General features: G+C 52.4%; 6 protein-coding genes across 6 annotated transcripts; 4 read left to right on the top strand and 2 right to left on the bottom strand.

Moving 5' to 3' along the window:
- Nucleotides 1–321: 321 nt before the first annotated feature.
- On the top strand, nt 322–1,437 carry PODANS_4_7500 (uncharacterized protein; the record flags this gene model as incomplete). The annotated part of the gene is made up of 1 exon (XM_001906050.1): nt 322–1,437. One exon carries the CDS (start codon nt 322–324, stop codon nt 1,435–1,437), a length of 1,116 nt encoding a protein of 371 aa, XP_001906085.1.
- Nucleotides 1,438–4,472: 3,035 nt separating this feature from the next.
- On the top strand, nt 4,473–6,778 carry PODANS_4_7510 (uncharacterized protein; the record flags this gene model as incomplete). The annotated part of the gene is made up of 8 exons (XM_001906049.1): nt 4,473–4,702; nt 4,767–4,843; nt 4,920–5,005; nt 5,084–5,131; nt 5,206–5,571; nt 5,642–5,784; nt 5,841–6,498; nt 6,578–6,778. 8 exons carry the CDS (start codon nt 4,473–4,475, stop codon nt 6,776–6,778), a joined length of 1,809 nt encoding a protein of 602 aa, XP_001906084.1.
- A 1,231-nt stretch (nt 6,779–8,009) lies between these two features.
- Nucleotides 8,010–9,734, bottom strand: PODANS_4_7520 (uncharacterized protein; the record flags this gene model as incomplete). The annotated part of the gene is made up of 3 exons (XM_001906048.1): nt 8,010–8,175; nt 8,232–9,430; nt 9,501–9,734. The coding sequence occupies 3 exons, from the start codon at nt 9,732–9,734 to the stop codon at nt 8,010–8,012; spliced, it is 1,599 nt and encodes a 532-aa protein (XP_001906083.1).
- A 657-nt stretch (nt 9,735–10,391) lies between these two features.
- Nucleotides 10,392–12,649, top strand: PODANS_4_7530 (uncharacterized protein; the record flags this gene model as incomplete). Its single annotated transcript, XM_001906047.1, has 5 exons — nt 10,392–10,543; nt 10,599–10,725; nt 10,795–11,195; nt 11,241–11,714; nt 11,764–12,649. The coding sequence occupies 5 exons, from the start codon at nt 10,392–10,394 to the stop codon at nt 12,647–12,649; spliced, it is 2,040 nt and encodes a 679-aa protein (XP_001906082.1).
- A 707-nt stretch (nt 12,650–13,356) lies between these two features.
- PODANS_4_7540 (uncharacterized protein) lies at nt 13,357–14,554 on the top strand (the record flags this gene model as incomplete). The annotated part of the gene is made up of 3 exons (XM_001906046.1): nt 13,357–13,740; nt 13,802–13,990; nt 14,045–14,554. The coding sequence occupies 3 exons, from the start codon at nt 13,357–13,359 to the stop codon at nt 14,552–14,554; spliced, it is 1,083 nt and encodes a 360-aa protein (XP_001906081.1).
- A 1,647-nt stretch (nt 14,555–16,201) lies between these two features.
- On the bottom strand, nt 16,202–17,481 carry PODANS_4_7550 (uncharacterized protein; the record flags this gene model as incomplete). The annotated part of the gene is made up of 2 exons (XM_001906045.1): nt 16,202–17,340; nt 17,394–17,481. The coding sequence occupies 2 exons, from the start codon at nt 17,479–17,481 to the stop codon at nt 16,202–16,204; spliced, it is 1,227 nt and encodes a 408-aa protein (XP_001906080.1).
- Nucleotides 17,482–21,349: the final 3,868 nt, after the last annotated feature.

The following is a 21,349-nucleotide window of genomic DNA, read 5'->3' as shown; positions in this document are numbered from 1 at the left end:
CATCACCGCCCTTGGACATCGACCCATCCATGAGCCATCCGTCACTGGGCCCCCATTCCCTGCCTCATCTCTCTTGGCCTTGACCAGCTCTCCACCAAGCGGATCCCATTACGATCAGCCTCTACATACATATATCAGCCTCCTCCCCAAGAACCACCATCTTCCCTTTTCCATCATCCTCCCAGACTTCACCCAACCACTACCAACCAACCCTTACACACAATCATATCAAGATCTTCCCCTCATCTCTTCTCTTCTACCCTCGCTCACCATCACAACCATATCACCCCGTCATACCATCATCATATCACAGCCCCCACAATGGCTCCTCACAATGACGCACCCTCGCCCAGTGGCAGCTTCACTGCCGGCTTCAACAGAATCCCTTTCCGCCCTGTCGGGTCCTCATCCCTCATGGCAGGCCACGAGTCGCCCCTCAGTAGTTCGTACAGCACAACCTCGGAAGCATCCGACCTCCATATGACCCGACCACTTGTGCCAGGCGTCTATGTCCCAACCATGTGCTTCTTTGAGGAAGGCTCGGAAGATGTAGACACGGACACCATCGCACGCCATGCAGTGCGACTCGCCCGCGCGGGCGTCACAGGACTGGCCACTCAAGGCTCCAACGGCGAAGCGGTCCATCTCACACACGCCGAGAGACAGCTGGTTACGTCGACCACACGGAAGGCCTTGAACGACTCGGGATTCTCCCACATGCCCATCATTGTTGGCTGCGGCTCACAAAGCACACGGGAGACCATCCAGTACTGCCGGGAGGCGTGGGAGGCTGGCGGCGATTATGCTCTTGTGCTCCCGCCCTCGTACTATGCCAGCCTCTTTGCTCCGGCATCCGAGACCATCATCGAGTATTTCACTGCCGTGGCAGATGCCTCGCCCATTCCTATCATCATCTACAACTTCCCCGGCGCCGTGGGTGGGCTTGATCTCTCCTCGGACATCATCGTACAGCTTGCCGAGCACCACAACATCGTGGGCGTGAAGCTCACGTGTGGCAACACTGGCAAGCTGAACCGCGTGGCTGCGGCCACCCGGAAGATGTCCAAGACCCATGACCCCAAGAACCCGGAGTTCCTAGTCCTCGCTGGTTCTGCCGACTTTTCCATCCAGGCCTTGGTGGCTGGTGGCCACGGCATCTTGGCCGGCCTTGCCAACATCGCTCCCAAGGCCTGCACCCGCACGATCGAGCTCTTCAACCAAGGCAAGCATGCCGAGGCTCAGGAAATGCAAGAGATCGTTGCCCAGGGAGACTGGACAGCCATTCAAGGCGGAGTCGTCGGAGTCAAATCCGGTCTTCAAAGCTGGCTAGGCTATGGTGGCTACGCCAGAAGCCCTCTCCCCAAGCCAACGGCTGCCCAGGAGAAGAAGTGGAAAGAGGGATACAGAGACCTGGTCATGTTGGAGAAGTCGCTGTAAGGTACACGGCACTACCCACACAACACAGCGTCAGGGATGCGGGCATCCGCCGAGTTCAACCGGGCCAAGGCGCCCGCAGTTTCTCCCGTCTCTTTCTGTCAGACGGAGCACAGCATGTTTCTTTTTTATCGCTATTTTGAGGGGCTATGAACAGGGATATACCATTACTACTGCCTCTGCTGGATACTTTTGTTGTTGGGACGGAAGTTGGCGCAGAGGAAGCCTCCTGGTATGGGATAAAGAGGCATACGCAGGCACATCAAGGCAGCTGGCGTTTTCGGGGCGAGATATTCACTTGGGACAATTGGCTACCGGAAAGAGCTGAGGAAAAGGCAAGATAGAGATCATCATCTCTCGGCGTCATAAATGCAGGGCACTTTGCAGGGTTTACTTTATGGGAACTTTTCCTTGGATATCATATTTCTTTTCATTTCTCATCACCACGATTTGGGTATTGTCTGTTATGGAAGCCAGCAAAAAGTTAATTGATTGCTTTACCTGTTTCTTGATCCATCATTCTTTGCTCTTGCTTACGCTCATTGGATTGTCCCTTTTACCCTTGTACCAACTATGAGGGCTGCAGCATGAAGAGGACGGACTCTGCCCACTCAACTTCAATCCTGTCAACTTACTCCTCTCATTCCGACTTTCGAAATCTTGTTGTCTCGTTGTTCCTGATGCCAACTTATTTTTAACAGGATGCCCTTTGGTCACATCACACAGCATGTGGTGGGCAGGAAGACGCCAAGATCCGTGTCACGGGATTAGCAATCTATCTTGCACCGAGAGTGTCAGCTCATACCAAGGCGATACAATATAACAGCACGATAAAAAAGCTGCAGGTCCCGCTGCTTTCGACCTGGTTGGACAACGGCATCCATGCTCATCACTCGCCTTCACGACATGAAAAGTGGGCAGTCGGTTTTGGACTCGGATGGTCGGCACCGAACACGGCGAGGGAGGGCTATGGACTCATGCTTAGCAGAGGAGTCTTTTTGACACCGGACACGCCCATGAGCCCCTCATTCAATATCAATCACATGGGAATTGTATGGCAGCCCGATCTCTTTCTCGACCCCGCATGGCAAGTCACTCCAGTTCAAAGGTGACAAACACCCTTCTTGCTCCCCCTCAAAAGTACCACGCCTTGGGACTACTCGGTGCTGCGCAAACTTGTAGGATCTGGGGAATTTGTCCCAGTCCCGGAAGTCAACAACATATTAACTTGGTCGGTAGATAGATACAGGAGATATCCAGGTGTCACAGACCACGTATCTGTATACCTTGAGGCGAGCCCCCTCCCTCTCTGTCCACCCCCGGTAGGCATCAACACTCCGAATGTTGCATTCACCACAAGCAGCTAAACCCACGCGTTTTCGGCCCAAAAATCACAGTACATTTGCAAGTGCATTGGGCAATTAAAGGCACAAGGGTAGGTATATTTTTTCCCTGACATTGAACCTCCGAGCTAGGCGCGGATGCCAAAGCGGGAGAGCTAGGACTTCCCCGCGTTGCGGGAAGGGAGGGGCAGATGGGGGGAAGGGGGGGAGCTGCTGGTCGACGACAACCAAATGGCGGGGCAACTTTGGGGCCCCTTTTTTTTGTTTCTTGGCCTTGGGTTTAAGGCGGCTAACTAGGATTTTGACTTCGGTTCTTCATGAGGAAGGAAAGTTCAGTGCCAAGGTGAGGTAGATACAGGTCCCACAGAGACACACAGCGAGTATTGTGTCACTATGTTCGCATAATGGGCGGTGTCGTTGCTGAGAGAAGACCGAGGTGTTGTGTAAAACATTTCAGACATAGGTAGCGAACTGGGGAGGATGGACTGTTCGGTCTCAGCGGGTTTCGCCGTTGGTGACTGACTCTCATGAGAGGCTGATGAGAGAGCTGATGTGCTCCTTCCATTCCCGACTCCGCTTCAGCCTAGACTGTTGAAGAACTTGGGAAGGAGCAAGCCACACTCACGCTTTCCTGGCATTGTCGGGGAGTTGGGCTAGCACACGGCATCTGCAAAGGCCTTCGTTGGGCCCCGTGTCTTCTCTTATTTTTCTTGTTCTTAAATTTAGTCATTCCCTTACCCATCATGGCGTGGCTTTCCATCGATACAGACGTACAATGACGACGGGCCGAGCCCGGACCTATGGCCTGGCACAGGAAACAAACTTTGTCGCCGTCACCCCCACGCTGTCAGCATGGTCCATCCAGCCTAAGGAGCTATCACGGCAGATGACGCCCGACGACAAGATACCAAGACGCCGGAAACACGACGGGGGAGAGCAAGGAAGTCATGGGATGTGATAACCCGTCTTCCATGTAGCCATGCCGCAGGTCCCGCCCGCCTTCTATCCAAACACCACCTCGACGGGAGAAACGGTCGGCCTGCTTTCGTGTTGTGCCCTCGTGGGTCAGCCGTGGCCTTATCCTGTCGGCAACCAGCAGAAGGAGTGTGATGACAGCGCCGTGCTTGTTCTTTTTGAAGCGCACAAGACATAGAAAGCGATACGAGAGGCCTGCAGCCTCTGGATCAATTATCCTCTACGAAAACCCCATTGCCGCGGGACGCAGACGCCCGTCCTCCCGGGGCCTGGTTACACTACACACCCCATAAACAACAACAAACAGAGACGACAGCGGCGAAACATCGACACAGCCTTTCTATTCTCAGACATGCTTCCCTCTATCGGACATCCCCTACTACTGCTGCTCGTGGCTACCCACCTGAAGTTCGGACACCGGAAGAGTCACTCATCCGTATGGCATGTATGATTCAGCGAGAAGGTCCTGTGCCCAAGACCACAAAGTTGGTGATATTGTTACAGTTTTCCCTGCAGAAGCGGACCCGACAAGAACTGGCGTCGTCCAGGAGGGCGGGTTCTTCGCCACTATGATAAAGCAGAAGAGGCAACCCGCTTTCTCTCCTGAAAGGGCTTGGCGGTATAGTTGCCGACTCCCCGCCTTCTTCTCTTTTCACTCCCTTTTGCAGTATTTTCATGCCTGACTGAGTCATCGGTGTGGTTGTATCTCTCTTGGAAGCAATGCGGAGGACCGCTTCACTCTGCATGGTGGCCGTGGCCCTCCCATGGGCTGTGGCTCAGTCGACAACCCCCGCGTCCTCGCCCCCATCATCACCCTCATCGTCACCTGCGCTAGCCTCCGCGACCCCTATTCCTGTGATCGGCGTCAGGACGGGCATTGACAAGGTTACAGGGAAACCTCCAGCCAGACTCAATATCAATGGTCTATGGGCAAAGGGAGGGGCACAATGGTATTACCATGACACAGAAATTTTGACAGCCGGGAGTCTGAGGATCTGATTTGTCAATGTGTAGGCATCTCTACATTCTGGCCCTATCAGAATTACAGGCGCTCAACGAGACGAACGAGTTATCGTACTTCGCGGTAGCAGGTGGGTAATACATGACACCGTCTCGGCATCACAACCTCCCAAATTCGGCAATAGCTTGCTGACGGCTTTTGCCCAGGTATTCATGGTTATCCCCACAGTGCGTGGAACGGAGTAGGGCATGTAGATGGGGCGCCTTCTAATAGGGGGTTTTGTCCTCATGGTGTATGTATGCCCAACGAGGCTTTCGGTTTAGGATTGTGGGGGGTACTGAGAGTGGTTTGCTGATCTGTGACATACAAGGAACTTCTTTTTCAAACTTGGCATAGGCCATATGTAGCTCTGTTTGAGGTACGTTGGTGGCATTGCATTTGCCCTGCTTGATTCCTTGACCCCCACGAAACTCACATGTTTTCTCTCGGTAGCAAATATTGGTGGCTCGCGCGGTTGACATCGCGTCTAGATACCCCCCAGATCTGCTTCCCGAGTACATGGCAGCGGCAGAGTCGTTGCGGCAGCCATACTGGGACTGGGCGATGAATCCAGCGTTGCCTGTAGCAGCTACCAGGCTCAACATGACGGTGCAGGCACCAGAGGGACGAAGAGTCATACCGAACCCGCTATACACTTACAAGTTTCAACGATTAAAGGTTGAAGAGGGATTTGGTGATAGCGCCCTGACACACTACCCGCAGACAATACGATGTTCTCGATCTGGGGGTGTGCTAAATGATGCCAACGAGTCTAACGAGGGGTTACTTTTGGCGGCGAGGGATTTGACAGGGAGTGTGGTAAGGCACCTAGCTTCAGATGGCTTGATGAGCATGGTTGGGTCGGCGGCTAATGGGGAAGTTGTCGTAGTATGATGTCTTTACTCGGGTCAACACCTATGACGGGATGAGCAGCTCGAGCTTTGAGAATGCCCACAACTTGATTCATCTTCGTGCAGGGTGCAATAACGGGACCATGGCCGATATTAACTGGTCGGCCTTTGAGCCGCTGTTGTGTGTTACACCCTTTTCCCTTTTTCTTTTGTTGTCGTTGGCTAACAAGTCTCTAGTATGCTACACCACTGCAACGTCGACAGGCTGGTGGCCATGTGGCAAACAATTTACTACAACAACTCGATGTTTACAAGCAGCGCTTTGTCTGGCGGGCAGTTTGGAACTCCTGCCAACACGGTGATCACGGCTGACAGCCCGCTCAAGCCCTTTTTCCGGGCTCCATCTGCCGCCACCACCAATGGCAACAGCACGCTACTAGAGTTCCACACGAGCAACACTGTCGCTAATGTCAGCGTGTTTGGGTACACGTATCCGGAACTGCCCGATTGGAGTCTCCCGGCTGAGGCGAGGGCGGAGCAGGTCAGGGCAAAGGTGAATGCGCTTTACGGGGACATGGTTGGGGATGACGGGGCGACGACGCTGGAGACGGGACCGTTGAACCGGATGGGCAAGGGGACGACGAGGGATTATTGGGTGGTGGAGATGAGCGTGGAGAGGGGGGAGCTGGCGGGGAGGTTGCCGGCGACGGTGAGTTTGTTTATCAGGGGGGAGAGCATTGGACGGATGACGCTGCTGGGGATGCCGTGTGAGGGGGTGGCGAGGGAGAGCGTACCGGTGCAGGACATTAGGGTTGGGAATGGGACTTTGAAGGATTTGGACAGGGAGAGTGTGGTTGGGTATTTGAAGAGGGAGGTGGGAGTTGGGATTAAGGGGGTGAGTAACTACCCTATACTTTTTGAGACTTGTGAGGGAAGAAGAGAAAGATGCTAACTGATGATGATGGGGGGAATAGGCGAATGGGGAGGAGGTTTCGGTGGGGAATGTGCCTAGTTTGGGGGTTGTGGTGTTGGACATGGAGTATGCGCCGCGGACGAATTTGTCGAGTTTTCCGGTGTTTAATGGGAAGGTGACGAGGTGGCCTGTGGAGGTGAGGCAGGATTTGGGGGTGAATGAGACCAGAAGTTTGAGGCGAGGTGTGGTGCGGTGGAAGTGACGATGGTGGTGGTGTTGGGCTTCAATGATGAGTGGGATGAGGCGAGAATGTTGTGTTACCGGGTCGGTCTGGAAGTTTTTTGTTCTTTTTTCTTTTTTTTTTGCGGGGAGGGGAGGGCTTGGTATCACAGACTGAGAAAGAAGGTGTGGTTACGCAGGCTGTCACCCTGGTGGTGGTGGTGGTGGTGGGTGTGGAAGGGTAGTTGCTGTTACTCATTCTTTTTTTCTATTTGCCGTTGGGGGCGGGCAAGGAAATAGGAAGAGATGAGGGTGCGAGCAGATTACTTAGTTTGGAGGGTGATGGTTGTTATTGTTGTTGTGTTACAAGGTACCTAGAATTTGACGGAAGGTTTGGGGCTCTGGGTAGCATTGATGCTACTGCCATTCATTTGAACTTTGATGAGAGAGTAAGAGAGAGAAACTGGGTCAACCAAGGGATATGATCAGTGATCTAGTAGGTTGGGTGTTTTGAATTGAAGTTGTGCTTCTTCTTTTTTTGAAATGCTGCAGTTTGGTGAGGTTTTAAGGCTGTTGTGGTCTTTCAACTTGCTGTAGACATTTTGAACTTGTTGCAGTCTTTTAGGCTTTCTGTAGCCTTTCAAGACTGATCAGCAAGTCAAAAATCATTTCACGTAATTCGGGCGGAAGATCCATCAAGTATCTCCTTTGACCTTGGGGTGCAGGAGGATTATTTAGTCCTTTGACTCCCAAGATAATCTGGAGGCATGGGGGCCCTGTTTGGCTATTGACTTGCGGTGTTGTGAAAGATGTCCCGTCCTGAGCTCTAAAGGGAATGAATAAGGGTGCATGGTCAAAAAACCAGACAGAAAGGACCCTCGATTTCGGCGATGCTCTAGACAACAACGGGAGACGGTATGTGGCCTTGTACCTTACAATATACTGTTCCGCCTCATTGCCCTCCACTCTCTCCGTTCCCTTGTGCATCACCGCCACGGTGCCGAAACTCCCCAAACAGCATCATACCAAGGGTGAAATTGTATATATATATATATATATTGATCTTGTTGCTGTAGTTCAGGTCGTTGGTTCTGATGCTGTAAAGCTTGTATCATAATAAATATCGGTCGTTGCGGAAAACCTCATCCCTGAATATCCTAAATCAATCTAGATATCCAACCCAACGCCGCGCTCATCCTGAAAAGTGAAAGTCGTGAAAGTCGTCCTGTATATACCCAAAGATAACCTCCAAGTACCCAATGTAGAAGCCGCAATCAAATCTTCCTCCTCTTGACCTCTAACGTGGCTGCCATTGGCGGAATAACAGTGGCGCCCACCCAGTCGTTCTGCGGCCTCTTCTCTATATGCTTGATGTCGTAATTATTTAGTAAATACGCCAGGATCATCTTCAACTCATGCGCGACAAAGAACCTCCCAGGGCTATTCTGAATGTTAGTGCATGCCGATACATAATTGCCACAGGATAGAAAGCATACCATGCGTGCCTCCCATGGCTAAAGGTCAAGTGTTCCGGGCTCGTAGTTACCATCCCCAGTCTCTTGATCTTCATTGCCTCCTCGGGATTCTTCGGATCGAGCTGCTCTCTCAACTTCACAAACCGGAAGGCATCATACTTCTCGGGCTCAGGAAACGCTTCTGGATCAAGATGTACTCCAGCAAGGTCCAGGGTGAGAAATGACCCCTCGGGCGCGTGCCATCCCTCTGTTGGATTCGTCACTCCTTCAGGTGCAATCACCTTCCTGTGGGTCAAGCACCTGGCGAAATAACTAACGCGCATGCTTTCCTTGATGGCGCTGTCTGTAAGATGGAGATTTGCTAGGCTGTCCTTCGTCCAGTGACCATTTCCTTCCCTCAAGGCCTGGGAGGTCTCTTTGCGAATGGCGTCGATGTAGCCCAGAGATGGGTCTGATGATGCGAGGTCGAGAAGAACATTCGAAGCTGTTAGCACCGTTGTATGGATAGCGGCAAACTCGACGGGTAGCAGGCGCTTGGAGAGCATGACCGGGCTGAGTTCTTCTGCTGCGCCTTCGGCTTTGGCCTGTCGGATGAGCCAGGTGAGCATATCTTCTGGCACTTGCACGTCAGCGCCAGAGTCTATGCGTCCCATGTCCCGGAGACGTTGCTCTATGACAGGCTTCCCGATTTCGTAGGTCTTGCGCCATGCTCGGCGGTTTGTAATGGTGACAAGAGGGCCGACAATGGGGTGGAACACCTTCGGGAAAAAGTTCATGATCAAGCCATTGCGAACGATAGCGTCAGCGAAGGCCACCTGGTTCTTGAGGAACTCTTCATTATGGCAAAGCGGATCGCCGACCAGCATTCGGTTTGTAACTCTGGAGACGATGCCAATCAAAGAATTCCAGATATTCAGCGTCCTCCAGTTCTCTGTATCTGTCCCATAGACATCGTCGATGGAGGCATGAACCTCTTTCTGGATTCCAGGTAGCAAATTGACAATATTGCGGGCAAGGTGCTTGTGTATCGTGCGAATCGGAAACTGATCGTCAACTCCAAACTGGTAGTCGTTAAATAGAGAGTCGCGATGGGCTTCTTTTGTAGAGAGCACTCGGTCTGGCTGTTCGAGCATCCACGCTGTTTGGGACTTGGGAACCACAATCTCTAGAGGGCGGCTCGGGGAATTAGGAGCAACAAAGGCACGACCCTTCTTGTTGTACTACCGCACGTCTATGTCAGTAGGACGCCACGCAGACGCCTCGCGGTAGGGATAAGAGTAGGGTGCGCACCTTCTCATAACCATCGGCAATCCAATCATTATAGCGCGAAACATAATACACCCAGTTCTTGACAGACGCGACCAGGCCTCGACCAAATCCCACGCGAGGGAGAGAGTCTGGACAGCTGGGTAACCGGGAAATGTCGACGATGAATGAGATCACCACAAACAGGACGGAAAGAAGAACCAGGCGCCCCGGGGTTAGCAGCGACTCCAGGACCTGGGAGCTAAGAGCGACAGCCATGACTTGGGGGATCAAGCGACGCGGAAGCCCAGCGATGGAGGGACAAAAGATGCAGTGATTGGGACGGGAGTTTGGATGAAATGTAGCATGGCGATGATGGATGGGCGGGCGGGCTGCTGTTCCTTAACAGCGCCGGATATGAAACGGATCGGTGCCGCCAGAGAGCCGCCAGCGATAGCCCAGGGGTTGAAGATGACGCTGATGCACCGTTGGCTGCCATCCTGGGAATAGCGGGGGCGCTTGGGCCAATGTCTGCTGGCCGTTTCTCCAATATTTCATCGGACATGCGTCATGAGTGCAACGCAGTGCAATGCGAGGAGATAGGGAAATATCCCGATCTAGCAGTGTGTCTCTGGAGTAGGAAATCGTGGCAGTCCAACAGATCATCCTAAACACTCGGTGGCTTGACAGAGCACAGATGCCAAGTTGAAGACGAGGAACTTTGGAAGGCCAAGACTGCATTGGCAGGCGACACCAAACGCGGGGGCGGGGCACGAGCCTTTTTTAGCGTCGATAGCTTGTGTGGGGCTGGAGCTTCAACGACAAGCATCATCCTTTCCTGTCTCGCCTGGAACTGCCAGGGGACACTCAGACGGCCACTTTGGAGTAGGAAAACAATCATGAGGCAGTCCACTTCTTCAGCAAGACACAGCAGTCATGTCGACCTTCAATGGATTAGTAGCCGAATTTCCGGACATCAGGGTCGACTTCTTTCGCTCCCACCCAGATCTCCGCCCTCCACTCGCCTGCTTTCTTAGCCATATCCACAGCGACCACCTCGCTGGTCTGGAGACTTTACGGTCACCATTGTATGTTTCCCTATGATTGCGCTCTCTTGGATAATTCTAACTTGGAGATGTCCAGTGTTTATTGTTCCGCGGCCACTAAAGAGATGCTCCTTCGGCTTGAACGATTTCCATGTCGCATCAACTACGCCAAGGGCATCTTAGAGGCCCGAGTCCAAACATACCGTCACCTCAAGACCCTATTGGTATGAGTCTCGAGTTTGTCCACTGGGCGACACGATTACTGAGTGAACTGTAGAAGCCGCTACCTTTAGAAACACCCACTGTGTTGGAGCTCGAGCCAGGCAACCGCATTCAAGTTACCTTGTTCAATGCGAACCACTGCCCCGGCGCTGTTATGTTTCGTACGTCTGCCAGAATGCTCCGCCATCTTATTCATAATACTGACAGTCGTAGTGTTCGAAGGTGGAGGCAAGGCAGCGCTTTACACCGGTGATATCAGAAGCGAGCCGTGGTTCGTGAGTGCCATAGCAAGATCACCACCGCTAATTGAGTATTCTTGTGGGCTCAAGACATTGGATACAATTTATATTGATACGTCTTTTGTCGATGACGTCGACTTTCCTCCAAAGTCTGAGGGCATTCGCGAACTGCTGGAGAAGGTGTCAAAGTACCCTAAAGACACCATCTTCCACTTTCAAGCCTGGACATACGGGTACATCTTTTGACAGGAGCCAGTGTACTACCTTGCTAACTCAAGCACAGTTACGAAGACGTCTGGATCGTATTGTCCAAAGCCCTTAAAACCAAGGTACGAGCTTCTCATTGTCAGCAAAAGGCTCTGGCTGATGCTGGGACAGATTCATGTGGATGACTACAAGATGTCAATTTATCAATCTCTCGTGGCCAAGGATACCGACAACAGATTCGGGACACAGTTTCACCTCTCTCATGAAGCCCCTGCCCTTGTCGGATTCATGTGTGGAAATACCTACCACTCAGGTTGTCTCACACTCGATCAGAACGTCCGACTGCATAGCTGCGAGAAGGGAAATTACTGCCCAACTGTGCAGAAAGACCTCTCTTCTGTGGTCTGGATCCAGCCCATCGTTACGCGTCTCCCCAATGGACAAGATATTGCAGAGCTCGGTGTCGGTGGCGGCGGAGAGGACCTGGAGAGGGAGGCAGAACTAGATTACCTATTTCTGGAAGATATAGGATCTCTTCTGGAAATGTGAGTCGTTCTCTTGTGCTGAGAGCCGAGTCTTGACTGACATTTGCAGACTTTGTGATACAGAGGAGGTGTCGAATTCGATGCAAGAGCAAATACGTCATTTTCTCCTGGGTGCCGTTGCGAGTGGGCGAAAAGTACCTCTTGATCTTGAACGGTCAGCTCTCGAGGACAAGGACGAAATTAAACTTGCCGATGGGCTTCATGCGATCACGAAGAAACTGAAGCCACAAAACAAACAGCATTCACTGAATGAATCGAATGCAGTGGCGCTTCCAAGAACCATAACATTCCCATACTCTCGCCACTCATCATTCCCTGAGCTCTGCGAACTGACAGATGCCTTCAAGCCCAGAGATATTTGGCCTTGTACTGTCGATTTACGGCGGTGGATCGAGGAAGACATTACCATCGAGGGTCTCTTTGGGGCACAGTGTTCTGACAGTGTGTTTCGACACGACAAGGTTATCCTCAGAAAACGTGCGAAGCTAGGATGTGCCGATCAAGATATGCTGGATACACAGGCCACGACCGCTTCCACGGAAAGTTCGCAACGACATATACTGGAAGTGCCTGCTGGAGAAACAGAATTGTCAGCAGTTCATCAACAGCTTCCAGTTATGGATGCCAACGGACATTCAGCTTCAGCGCTTGATACCCCCCAACCCTCTCCTTCTGGATCAAACTCGGACGATGATGTTGTAATGGACGACGATATCATAATCAGGGAACATGCGAGCTTCGAGGATTTCGATGGAATATACCCCCACAGCTCCCAACAGTCAATAACATCTGAAAATGCACTCGAAGCTCGTATCAATGCCTTCCAGGCGATGCTGAATAACGCCCGAAAACCCGGGGGCAAGAGGATCGAACTGATATCAACGACAGACCATCATACAGTCTTGGACGAGGAACTTGGATTTGATCAAACATGAATCAACGGCTGTCTTTTATGAGGAGTTGTGGTCGGAACTCAATCACATAGAAAATGTCGGAAAATACAAAAGCAAGAACAACTATTGGAGCGCTTGTAAGTGGTCTTGAGACTTCGTCAACACGATGATCTCCAACTGCCGACCCCCGCATTGCCCCCAGCCATAGTCAAAACCGACCCTCAAATACAACTCGACAACCCCATCGGAAAATTATTCCACGAATCCATGCGGTCCACAGTATCAAATCTGCCAAGGATTCTTTCGATACATGACGAACCGTCCATTCAACTGTGGTTCAGCGCGCAAAAAAAGTAATTCCAGCAATCGCAAGAGGGGAGATTCGTCAGATGGGCACGCAGTCACACCAAAGCGGGAAAAGCCGAAACAATATGGAGAGACTTTAGCCATGAGGATCGAGTCGTCCTCCTCCTCAGTAGATCATGGCTAAATGTTACCCCATCTTTTCCCCGGACCACAGATTGTGGGGAACATGCTCTATACCGCTGACGGGAGCGGTTCCAGAACCACATGATGGGAAGAGATGGATGGGAGCGCTTGCCTTGAGCAGCATATAAAGACCGTGGTCCAGTCGCGGCCGGGTTCCTGCAGGTCTACATCTGATCTCACCCGGGTATCTGGGACTCTTTATGTACGCCGGTCGTTGGGTACTTGTTTCGTGGTAACACTGTACCCGCCCCACGATTACCATGGTGCAGGCAACGCCCAAGGCTCTTTGGGCACTAGCTGCTCTCCTCTTTACTTGGTCGTCTCTTGCGGCAAGCATCAAGAGCCGCGGTTCTGGGGGGCTGTTTCTCGACCTTGCCGACCTTGGAGTGGATGTAACAAAGCGACAGACCAACAACCTGGCTGGATATCTGGGCGCCTTCTTCCTTGGGGCCGACCCCTATGTCTACTTTTACCTCAGCAACGGCAACGATGCTCTCTCCTTCAGAGCGTTGAATAGAGGACAGCCAGTTATCAGGCCGACCAAGGGGACTACTGGTGTTCGAGACCCTACAATTGTTCCTGGCGGTGGGAGCGAATCAGGGAGGAAGTGGTATATCATCGGCACTGACCTTCACATTGGGAGAGTATGTTCCAGCAAATAGGACACCAAGATGCAAGTGCCTCAACAGACTGACAACAAACCAGACAACCTGGGATGCGGCCCAACGAACCGGCTCCCGAGGCATTTTCGTCTGGGAAAGCACCGACCTGATCAACTGGACCAACGAGCGACTCGTCACCGTCGAAGACGCCACAGCGGGTATGGTCTGGGCCCCAGAAGCAATCTGGGATCCTGCCAAGGGGCAATACCTCGTTCATTGGGCTTCCAAATTTGTACCTTTCCCCCTTTCCCCCAAACAAAATAAACTTCATCCTCACCACTCATAGTACCCCACGTCGGACCCCCGCCACACCGGCAACCCAACCAACATCCGCATGCGCTACGCCTACACCTCCGACTTTAAAACTTTCTCGGCTCCCCAAACCCTCATCGACAAGAACCCCACCAACATCATCGACCTCAACTACCTCCCCTTATCCCCCACCTCCTTCCTCCGATTCATGAAAGACGAGACACGAAAGACGGTCTTTGTGGAGGTGTCCAACAATGGGTTATTCGGCACGTGGACCAGACCGGGGGGTGACGGGGCGATTATTCAGACGGGGGTGGAAGGGCCGGCGAGTTATCTGGACAATGTCGACCCGAGGAAGGTGCACTTGCTGTTGGACTTTTACGGGAGCGATGGGTACAGGCCGTTTGAGAGTACGAACCCGGGGACTAATTCGGGGTGGGTGGGGAGCAACAGGAATAACTTTCCGAAGAATTTGAGACACGGGAGTGTTTTGCCGATTAATGGGACGGTTTATGAGGCGTTGAGGCAGAGGTGGGGGGTTTGAGTTGGGCGATGGATCAAAGTAATGACTTGGGGAAGAAAAGGCAGAATACGAGTAGAAGATGCCGGGGGCGTTGATATACGTGAAACTCTACCAATATTTGAGAATAGATGAGATATTTCCTGATGAAAATACATACTGGGGCATGACAAGCCCAATGATAACGTATGTACTATCACTAGAGCAATTACTAATTCCTACTTCCAAATCCATCCCGTCATATTCACATGCCAACCTGGAAACCATCAGCCATCATCCCAACCCCGCCGCCGCCGCCGCCCCGCACCTCCACACCTAGGTTTGACAACCCGTCAGATTTCCACGCCCCGTCAAAAACTTTAATTCAGCCTCCAAAAGCCCGGGCGCCCCCTCGTGAAATGGCTTTCTACCATGTGGGGGAAAAGGACCGAGTCCATCCAAAGCAGAAAGTTCCAGCCCTCGTGACTCAGCAAAGATAGGAAAGGTTCGTACAGTATCGGTCTCGGTCGATGAGCTGGATCCCCATCTACATATCTATCTAATCGCCGTTGATAGAAGAGAAAAGCCCCATCCTAGCCGTCCAATCAGAGCTAGCCAAATTAAAGCCAGCCAATCACATAACACGGTTTTTTTTTGGGGGGGGGGTCATCCTGTGCCAAACACATCTGCATTAAGCACATATTCCGCCTTTAAAAACGTCACATCACCAGGACACCAAGCTGCGATTTTATCATATATAAGCCCCATGCATGCGGTACCATATTTCTTACGGTGATTCCACCAGGTACTATTCTCTAATACCTACCAACGCTGACTAGGTATAACCCAACATGCACAGGACAACTTCCTCAAAACAAGAAACCTCAGCCTCGGAAGCATCACCATCTTCCTTCCCCCTACCCACTAATTACCTCCCCCTGATAGCTCTCCCTCTCTGGTAAGCATAATCCTTTTCCCTTTCCCTTTTCGCTTTCCCTTGCCACCAGAAATAACCATAACCAAATTCGCGGAGGGGTATCACTCAAAAGCCAACGACCAACCCAAACTCGCAGCTTACTCGTTTGCTTCGCTAACATGACCTTGCTCCCTCCGTTCTCGGGAAACAAGTGATCTCTCATGACTTCGTAAAAGCGGTGGGCGGAGAAAGAGTGGGAGAAAGAGGCAGAAGCGATGGTTCCTTGGCGGAAGAAGTCGAAGAATGCCATGAACAAAGTGAAGGTGTGCGATGTTGGTAGTGGTGTTGAGTAAAAGTGTAACAAGAGAAGATGAAATATGAACCCTGCAAGAAAATTACACCGTACCCCGGGGAATCGTGCTTTCTTTCCTTTGCTCTCTCCAATGCCCATTTGCTTGACCGAACCCAAGACCCAACAACCGACAAAAGAAACCGACAGAGAGGATATCGTTTGCCTTTATAACACCGAGAATTCCAGACAGCCATTCAGTAAAATAAAAGAAAATAAAAAAAGAAAGAGAAAGTCCCAGCTCAAAAGCTACCCTTGCACTTTTCCCACTTCCAATCTCATATGTGGTAGAACCGTGCACTCAATTTTCTTTTCCATCCAATGCAAAGAGTCAGGGAATACGGACGCAGCGAAAGGGGGATTAGTCGGCGATATACTCGCTTCTCAGCTCCGCAAGAGCAAAAGGAAAAGCCAGGCGGGTGAGCCCTTATTTCTCAATGTCGCCAAGGTCAATACCTGGGAGTGGAAGTGACAACCCCATGTCACCATGCTGAGCCATTGGCTGCTGTGCTGAAGTCGTCTGGTAATTCATATGAGTGGGCGAGCCATAGATGTTGTGATGTGTGTTCGGGTATTGGTATGCTGAGAGGGGAGACCTTCTCGTGCCTGGAGAGAAGCTCGTGCCTGGAGAGAAGGTTGACGATGCTGAATTCGGGCCGGCAGAGTGTGGCGAGATCTGCGTGTCAAGCGGATGCAGAGGCGGGAAAGCTGCCATACTAGGGCGCATAGAGATTCCAGAGATGGCAGGCTGTGTATGCACTGGGTAGCTGGTAGTCATGGGGATGCCGTTGGAAAAGGCAGCCGACACCATGGGCTCTGGTATCGTCCTAGGGTTTGGGTTATGATGGGTGTAATAGCCGCTGTCGTAGCCGGGGTGATTGCCGGCCGAGCTGTTGTGTCGCATGCGCTTGCCGCCTCGGGGGTCATATCCAAAGTCGTAGCTTCCATTATCGAACTCCAGAGCGCTAGTCCTTCTGCCGTGGTGCTGCTGGCCATTGGGACTCAAGTCGTGGTTTCCACCATGCATGTAACCAATCGACTGCGGCTTCATGTCAACCTGGGGCGCACCGCTGGCACCGCGCTTTCTGCTCTGAACAACCGTCCTCGAGTCCTTTCGTAACCGTAGCCGGACACCCTGGTCGCTGAAGGTCCTGGTCAGAAATGTCGATTCCTGCAATCCAGGGAAGGCCTTGTTGGCATAAACCTGGAAAGTGTCCGAAATGCAGCTGGAGAGTTGCCAGCAGTCTTTGGTCTGTGATCTGAGCTCGAAGAGGGTGAACTCGAGTCGAAAAGAGCCCTCTCTTTTCACTGACAAATCCCCAAACACAAAAAATCCACCCTGGGTATTATCGGTATCCTTGAGGTTGTAGAGAGAGGAGACGACTGTCCCGGCCAAGTCGCCCCCTTTGGTTTCGGTTCGCCGTTGTTGCTCATCATTTTCGCCATCCTTGGGAACCAGTTTGGCGATGAGGATAAGGTAAGGATTCTGGAGAAACCTCTGGGTGGGATCCAACCTCGGCGAGACCTTGAGCTGGACGATTGGAGGAGGATCCAGTGGTCGGCGATCTGTCACAACGAGTGTAAGCTGCGTGTTCAGAGCAGCGCGCAATTTTCCATACCTTTTCCTTTCGTGAGAGCCACGCAGCCTGCCTTGGGCTGTTGTCTTATTTCCAGCTGATAATCCTGGGCTGCGAGTCCTGCCATCATCTTGTCGGTGGCCGGCCTGGCTACGCTCCAGTGCGGTGCAGAGACGGGGCGGGAAACTAATTGAGAGTGGTAACAACGTCGTCCCAAGGATGGGTTATTTCTGGTCGAAACTTGGTGGTTAAGTTTGGAGGGAACCACAGTTAACCCGTGTGTGCGCGAGAAAAGTGTAAGGAGCGCTACGGTTCGGTGGAGTAGGGCAAGCTATCGCAATTGTTTGAGCTTGTGATGTGGAGGGAGTGGTCACGAGGGTTTTTTTTTTTTAGAGTTGGTAGTGGCTGATATTGTCGAAGATGCGGTGTCTGAGAAACTGCTGCTACACTGTGTAAGTCGGGGCAGGAAAAAGAATAGAAGAACCACGGAAACGAAGCCACAGCTCTGTGATAACGGTTTTGAGCCTCCGACGCAGCCCAGACTGGATCAGAAAGCAGCGGTACTGTCTACAAACTGGAAGGCGGGGGTTGGCAGGAGAAAAGGAAGGAGGAGAAGGGGGGCGAGGGGAGGGGAGGAGGTATAGGTATAGGTATGGTATAAAAGACACATACGATACGTGAAGCCAACCTGAATGCTGGGATGCTTCAGGTGTATGCAGGTGAGCTGCAGAAGGTGCAGATGGGGGGGTACTTGAACGGTTGAGAAGGTAAGGTAGGTGGTAGGTGTGAGTGGAGGAATGCGGATTGGGTGAGAATGGGTGAGTGGATGCAACCAGACGGAGTCTCGTTCAGTGTGTGTGTGTCGTTCAGTGTATCGTTCAGTGTCGTAGCTGGCCAGGCCCTTCCGGGTTCCTTCCCTCGTTTCTTCTCGCCTGCACCCCTTCCGTCCCGTCTTGGTGGTCTCAGGCTGGGAAGTCCCTCCTGGCCTAATTCCCCGATATCCGCCTCTCCAGAGTTGTCCTGTTTTCGGATTCTGGGGCCCGTAGTCTTTATCACCTCTAAGAAGTGTCCCACATGCAAGCCAGATCAAGACAGACAATCTGTTGATAATCTTTTGACTGGCGTATATGCCCCGAGACCTGGACCGGCCGAAGTTAGTATCGCTTGTGGCGGCGGCGAGGGATGTCGATGTCGTCAAGGCTGGGTTGGAGAAAACCCAAGATGGAAACACACACACCAGGTCGGGGTTCTTCGGGAGGGTGGGAGGGGGGGCGGGGGTGAATAAACTTTGAGTGTTCAACCTAGCCGAGTCGTGGATAGTCCAGCGATGCAAGTGAACAGCGGACACTTTTGAACAGATGGCAGAGTGAAAATCCGGAGAACGGGACAGGCGAAGTCAAGGTGACAATGCCGTGTGTCTGATGTGGGCTGGCATATAAGGTGAGTCCAGTGGGCAGGGGACGGTCCGGTCGAGATGGGGAATGATTTTCTGGAACCGGTCACACGATGGAGAATGATGCGATGGGACAAGATGGGAGATGGGACGGGGGAAGGGACCGGGAGGCAGATGAATTACATATAGCTACCTATCTCAGCATGCTAAGTCGTAGCGCAGGCATGACAAGAAAATACAGGGCCGAAGTGCCACCCACTTAGAGAAGAGCAAGACGAACAAGGCCCTTGAAGCAGGCAAAGTGAGGTGGTGGTGGATGTATAGCCGGGTATCTGTGGTATTGCCCATCACTGACAGCGTGGATGACCTGGGATGCCCGTCTGGGAACATTGCTTCAGGGGGGGTACCCCAGCAATTCGTTCCCGGCTTGATCGCGGCCGTTCGAAGAACTCCCAGGCGTGCCCTGTCGCTGCCCTGTCCTGCTTGGCTGTCACCCTGGCCTGTTCGTTAGCAGGGTCTCATGGGTCTCACCACCCCAACGTAACTCGAACCTGCCATTTCTTCATCTGCCATCAACCGCTCGCCAGTCAGGCAAGCATCCAGGATCGAGTAGTTCGGCGCACGGGAACGGGAGCCCGAGCAGCGAGATAGAGCTGGACACTAAGGAAGCGACATGGCCCGGTCCCAGACAGCCATTTTAACCTCCCGTCGCGAACGAACAAGACTGCCCTGCCAATTTGTCATAATTGACCTCTGCCTGTGAATCGAACGCAGGGCCAGGGTCACAGCTTTAACCTTGGCTACCTTGCCAAAACCACCTCTAAATACCAACCTTGCCCTACCTAGGAGGAGGGTGGGAGGTGGGAGGTGCAACAGTGTGTGTGTATCCACGATCCGTAGCGTAGACCGGGGTGTCTGATGGGCGGATGGGTCAAGATGCCAACGCCGCAGTGGTGGTTGATTGACGATGGATGGAGTGCCATCTTGGCGCCGTTTGCGGTCCTGAATCTCGTTCCCCTCTGAGATGAGCTTTTTTTCATATTTTTATTTTTTCATGTCGGTTCCTGTTTACCCCCTCCCAACTCACCACAGTCCCGGGTTCAGGTGAGCTGGCTTGCCCTCCCGTGGATGCATTGAATGTGCAGCCGCTAGTGGCTGGCAAGGAAGTGAAATATATTTTTACTTTTCCTCTTTCTTGAAGTGATGCTGTGAATGAGTCCAGGGCACGGAGCTCTGAATGCAACCTTGGCATATCTGCGGCCACCGTGGTGGCAGAGGTGCGAAGTACCGGGTACCGCCAAGAGTCCAACGACATCTGGATAAATGTGCCGAAAGTGGTCTGCGTCTGCTGGTCAGAACCCTTGGCTTGCGGTTGGAGCAAGCATTCGACATGGGGGGGAGGTACAGCTTCAAAAGTCTCTTCTACCTCGCCTGTCTCTTTCATCAAACCCTGTCAAAATCTTGCAACGGCACAGCTCCCAAGCATCATCCTGGGGATTACATTCGCTTTTCTCCCTACTCTCTTGCCGGTCTGCTGCCGGTGCTGGGAACAGAATGTGACCCAAACCCCTTTGATTATTACTTGCTTTCCTTTTCTTTCATCATCAATTCATCGTGGCATTGATATATAAGCCTCGACAAAATTCCGAGGAGGCGGTCAGCCGCAAGAGGAGAGGTCTGTGTGTGCTGTGCTTTGCTGTGAGCTGCTTCTCGAACAACGGCCTGTCCCGGCATTGAAAACTGCAGGATGCCCGACAGTTCCGTTGTGAGCTCTGCTGTCGTCTGTGCGTTGCAGGTTGGCATAAACACGGAGTGGGTGCTAGACTTGTTCGGGCCCCCGCAACTGGCTTCCCGCCTCTTTTAAGACAGGAACAGGTTCACCAGAGTCTTGTCCTCGTCACCCTGATGATCGTTTTCGTCTGTATGTAACAATGCCGAACTCGAAGGCTGCAGTTTCGACACATGGGGTTACTGAGATGGCAGGTGAACACTGGCAATTACGGAAGGCTTCGTCGCCGGCATCACGGAATCGGGGCTCCGGACATGTTGGAGCTCTCAGCCTGTAACTCTTCGCATCAGCAGCATCTTCGCTCTCGCACAACGCCAAAGTAGGTAGCGTGATTGGCCGAGCTGTTAGTGCAGTTTATGGTGGTATTCCCCAGACGACGCGCCTCTTCATTCGCTGTAGCCAGACAGAGGCCAGGGCTGCCAGGCCCTTCGACATGCCTCCAGCCCTGGACCGGAACATACACTATGTATGTAGTGTAGCAATCCTACAGCACCCCCTCACCTTAACCGGGCATCATTCATGTCATCTGAACTTGGTGAACAGCGCCAGTGAAGAGGAGGCATCGAGTTCCACGTCAACCATGTGGGTGGCTCGATCGAAAAGTCGTTGGCAAGATCGTCGCTTCTTTGCTTGGGTTGGAGAGTTAGCACGAGTCAAAGTTTCGTGCCCAGCCTTCGAGAATCATCACAGAATCCTTCCTTTTGCTCCCTCTCGCTCAGACTGTCTGTCAAAGCGTCTGCATCATGGCACCGGCCTCCATAAAACACATGGCAGATTTTCAGGAACAGGCAGAGGCAGTCCGCTAATGCAGGAGCG

The sequence above is a fragment of the Podospora anserina genome, chromosome 4, assembly GCF_000226545.1.
Source record: "Podospora anserina S mat+ genomic DNA chromosome 4, supercontig 4".
NCBI classification, from domain to species: domain Eukaryota; kingdom Fungi; phylum Ascomycota; class Sordariomycetes; order Sordariales; family Podosporaceae; genus Podospora; species Podospora anserina.
This window is presented reverse-complemented; position numbering and strand designations above follow the sequence as displayed.